At 34.4% G+C, this 4,577-nt stretch overlaps 1 protein-coding gene across 2 annotated transcripts; it reads left to right on the forward strand.

Annotated features, from left to right (window-relative positions):
• The first annotated feature begins 617 nt into the window (after positions 1-617).
• On the forward strand, positions 618-4,201 carry LOC108329998 (uncharacterized). 2 transcript variants are annotated; one of them, XM_017564471.2, is made up of 5 exons: positions 618-1,024; positions 2,625-2,881; positions 3,196-3,286; positions 3,752-3,818; positions 3,904-4,201. In XM_017564471.2, the coding sequence occupies exons 1-5, from the start codon at positions 978-980 to the stop codon at positions 3,955-3,957; spliced, it is 516 nt and encodes a 171-aa protein (XP_017419960.1). In that variant the 5' UTR covers positions 618-977; the 3' UTR covers positions 3,958-4,201. The 2 variants fall into 2 exon arrangements, with proteins under 2 accessions (XP_017419960.1, XP_017420039.1); XM_017564550.2 differs by having other exon boundaries at positions 884-1,024; positions 2,620-2,881.
• The last annotated feature ends 376 nt before the right edge of the window (positions 4,202-4,577 follow it).

Here is a 4,577-nt window from a genome sequence, read left to right on the forward strand (position 1 = left end):
TAAAACTATTCCTACAATTTTTTTAGTTTAATTTTAAATACGAACATATGTTGTAGTGATAAATTTTAAACTTTAGCATTATAGTAATTGCAATTTGTAGCACAGAAAGAGAACCCTTAAAAGGAAAAACAAAAGTGTTTGGTAAAAAAATGATATGAAAATACAAAGAAACATAGAGCAGTAAAAAGTAGGTTAAAAAAAGTGTTTGTATGATGACAGATTACTGAAAATAAAGAAATAAATTGATTGGTCCAAAAGAAATAAAGTGTTGGGGTCAGATGTGTGGAGTAATAATTTGGCGAATACCAAAAACAAAATATTGTTCTGAGGAATCAAAGAAACGTAGGCACAAAATGAGCTGTACTCTTCATCCAAGTTCCAACATTTTTAAAAAAAATACAAGAATAAAAAAAGTTATTGTAAAAAATACATAAAAAATGAGAAAGTAAAAAAAAAAATAAAACATGGTTAATAAGTTTTATATTTGGTCAGAAAAAAAAGTAATTTTTTTTTGTGAATTGTAATTTGACGACTTGGTTGGACGTCCTTATCAAATGGTTCTAAAATGTGAAGATTAATATTTATTAATGGAGGTGGCAGGTGGCGATACGATGGTGATGGTCTTAGGTATTATTGGTCAGAGTAAGAAGCAATAAAGGAGACACTAATAATTGGTATTCAGCACTGCATTAGGTTATGTTCACTTCGTCTCTCACTACCAAAATCAAAACCTTACGGTGTTTCTGTTGTGATAATGGTAATATTGGAATCAATGAATCAATAAAAAAGAAAAAAAGAAGCCAGGCAAGTGGTGTGTTATGTCAAGCGTCCGTTAAACGACAGACAGTGACAGTAGTGCAGCAGACACGATAAAATAAAAGGTAACAAACCCACTCGTTTATCAGTTTCCACTGCGAAATTTCCTTTCTTCTTCTTGTGGCTCTTTGCACCTCTCAAAATTCTATGTGGTCGTGGAGATGGTGATGATTACTGCTTGGATCGCTGACCTCTTCGCTTGTATGGGGTGAGCCCCTCCATTCCCAATATTGCTTTTATTTTTATTTTTTATATTCTTAGATTCTTAGATACTGTTGGCACATATAGATACATACACACATGAATATTTGTAATCAATTTTCTTGCTTTGATTCAATTCAATGAATGGGTTTCCGTTTTGGCCTTTTGGGTATATGGTCTGTCATGTGCGACCGAAACTTTAGATAAATTCTGGTTGGTATCAATTAGGAGTGGATTTGCCTTTCCCTTTCAATTGTTCGTGGAAAGGGTTCCGAGGTTTGCTATTTTGGATTAAAGTTCTCATCTTGTGAAACCCAGTTAGGTTTTTGGTTTTGACTACTCAAGGCAATGCAGTTTGTGTCGTATTTTGAAGCTGGCGTCGGTTGTTTCATCCTTGGTGTCTGTTACTGTAAGGCGTTTGTTCGGTTGTTATTGTTTGATGATTTGCCTTGCCAATTAAAAATGGACCGAGATTCATTCGCCGTTTAATGTTATTTTTCTTCCCAATGACTGATTACGGGAGGCTCAGCATTTGACTCCAATTTTAGTTATTGAAGCTGGCATTGATTAACGGATTGTAATTGCTGATTGAACATAACGCAGAAGAGTGGATTTCTACCTATTAGACTCCTTATTTAGTTCTTCCATTTTTTCAATACCATGTTAAGAAGTGGACTTTAAGCCTAATTCAACTCCATAAAATAGACTTGCAAAATGAGTTTTGCACCCATTTATATACTCTAAATTGGTCTTATCTCTAGTTGATATGGGAGTTTAAGTGTTCAAATTATTTTAAAAGATAATGCCTTCAACAGAGCATTCATAGAAAAATAAGGATTGATTTTTCTTAAAAGGAGCTCGTTTCTATATTCTACAACATCCATTTATCACTAGTTGTGTTTAAAAGCATATCACAGGTCAATTTTAATATACTGCTAACATGATGAGGATGAAACACAATAGTTTCAAACATTCCTTTGATTGTGTAAAACTGTCTCCCGGATTTTGTGATTGTTTGGCTTTGCTGTGAAATCAATAAAAACTACTATTTTGTGTTGTAAAAAACACTTTTATTTTTTAAGGTGTTAGTCTGCTGGGTCAAAGTATTAAAAGTGAAAAATGTGCTATTTAGGTGAAGCTTCATTCTGATAATGCTCAGTGTTAGGCTCCTAACATTGTCACTTCCATTAAGGGTCAACATCCATGGAAGCTTCATTCTATGGATACTCAATGTGACACTGAGTCGGTGGTAACCCTTTTCTCCTTGAGAAAGCTTTACTCATATCAGTATTCAGTCTGCACCTCAATTCAACCTATAAGTAACCCTTTCTGTACTTTAACTCAATGAAAGCACCCATTGTAAGGCTTAAGCACCAGAGGAGAATCCAACCCAATTGAGTAATCCATTTAGGTGGGAGAGTCTCAAGTTTAAGTTCCACATCAAGTAGTTTATCCTACTCAATGTGGAACTCCTAACATTTTGATAGTTGTAATTTGTAAGTAAACAAATCAGGATTGAAAGAAAGATATCACATAAGGAAAACATGCACTTGTCTTTACGTCGGCCTTCGGTTTTTCTGTTATTTAACTTGATTTATACAGAACAGTGGTTGCTTTGGATGTTGTATGAAACCAACACCAATAATTGCTGTGGATGAGCCGGCAAAGGGACTAAGAATTCAGGGGCAGACAGTGAGAAAACCACATATATCAGATGGTTTCTGGAGTTCAAGCACTTGTGATCTGGATAATGGCAACATTCAATCTCAGAGAAGTATCTCGTCTGTCAGTACATTAAATCAAATTCTCTATCATAGTGGTGGAACTTCTACTACAGGCACCAACTCTGAATTTGTAAACCCAGGCAAGTTCTATATTATATTTTTCTATTTCCCGTAGGAATTAATATTGAAATATTCATCTATACTTTTAGCATAACACGAACCCCATCCCGTACGATCCATTCATGTAACCAAGGTTTGCATGACAAAAATGTTGGAAATGATATGATATTTTTCACTTGGTTAGTTTTTGTTGTTCATTATTTGGATTTGGATAGATATGTTATGGTAATATCATTTTTTACTGTATACTGTGGTATATTGTTTGCAAGAATTACTTTCCTTATTTCCTTATTTAAGGGGAAAATAAAGGCATACATGCTATTGCTTATTTCAGGTCTTCTTCTCTGGAACGAAAGTAGGCTTCAGTGGATTGGAAGTGAAAAATCTAGCAAGCCTAGCCAACAAAAACGTGAACCCAGACTGAAGTATGTCAAATGCATTTCGTTTGGTCCCCAATTAAATGAATATTCTTTAAGCCACTCTAAATACACATGGGGCCATGATCTTAGCTTATTCACTTTATATTTTTTTGGGGCTGGTGAAACACTTAATAACTGTCGGAAGTTTTTATTTTCCGGTTCTTTTTTAACCTCATTGGACGAGAATTCGAAATACATCCTTATTCACTGTCAAATTGTAACATTTACGTTTTGCATGTAATGCCTTTTGGGGTAGTGAGGTCTATTTTTCTTTCTCATTTGAGCGATTTAATAATAGTTGAAAGCACGAGGCGTATTTTTAGATCTTGAAGCAAATATGATGCAAGTCAATATATTTTCTGTTTATATATATAGCCTTTTACAAAGCCAAAGTCTCCATCATATTTGCTTTCCCTTTTTCATAGTTTCTTCCATGTAAATGACTTATTAGTCATTGTGTTTGTTGTGTAGTTGGAATGCAACTTACGAAAGTTTGCTTGGGACTAGACAACCTTTCCCCAAGTCCATACCTTTATCTGTAAGTGGCCCGTGTATATTTTTGCTTGGATTTCTTGCGTGAGATTGCAAAATTACAAATTGATAATTTGATTTTCCATAAATAGGAAATGGTCGAATTCCTGGTGGATGTTTGGGAACGTGAAGGGATGTATGGTTGAAACTTTGAGAAGTGAAACTGCCGAGTGCCTTTAAGTTTGTTTATATTTGAATGATGCATTTGACTCGTGAAAGGCTTTCCTGTATAGTTGTGCAGAGAATATTAAAAGATCAAACACAAGTTTGTTCTTCCTTTGTAATTTAAAACACTAAAGGCAATCCTTTTGTTTTTGCCCTCATGTAAATGAATCTATACCATTTTCAAACTAAAATCTGAATTGCTGAATGCAGAAGTTATTACTGTTACCTTTAAGGCTGTAACTATGCATTTATACATGAGTCAGGTCCTTGTCCTCCGACCCCTCCATGGCGTGGCTGTAACTATGCAACACCTGTTTTTCGTATTTAATATGTTTTCGGTTTTAACATTATTGGTTCATTTTCTATTTACTCCTTACTGGGAAAGTGGCTTTATACCATATTATGCCTCTGCATAATTATTTACTAGTGCTAGTTGGAAACTAAGAATGTTCATACATTACATAACTGTTTTGGGTAAATGTTCTTTATATAGAAATGGTTTCCATAAGGTAATAGTTAAGAAAAAGGAGGAGCTGGTCATTTTTTTGGACTTCTGGTGTAAAGAGATGATGGTGTCACTTGTTGGAGTTTAACCCAGCTT

Source organism: Vigna angularis, chromosome 1 (assembly GCF_016808095.1).
Source record: "Vigna angularis cultivar LongXiaoDou No.4 chromosome 1, ASM1680809v1, whole genome shotgun sequence".
Lineage (NCBI taxonomy): Eukaryota > Viridiplantae > Streptophyta > Magnoliopsida > Fabales > Fabaceae > Vigna > Vigna angularis.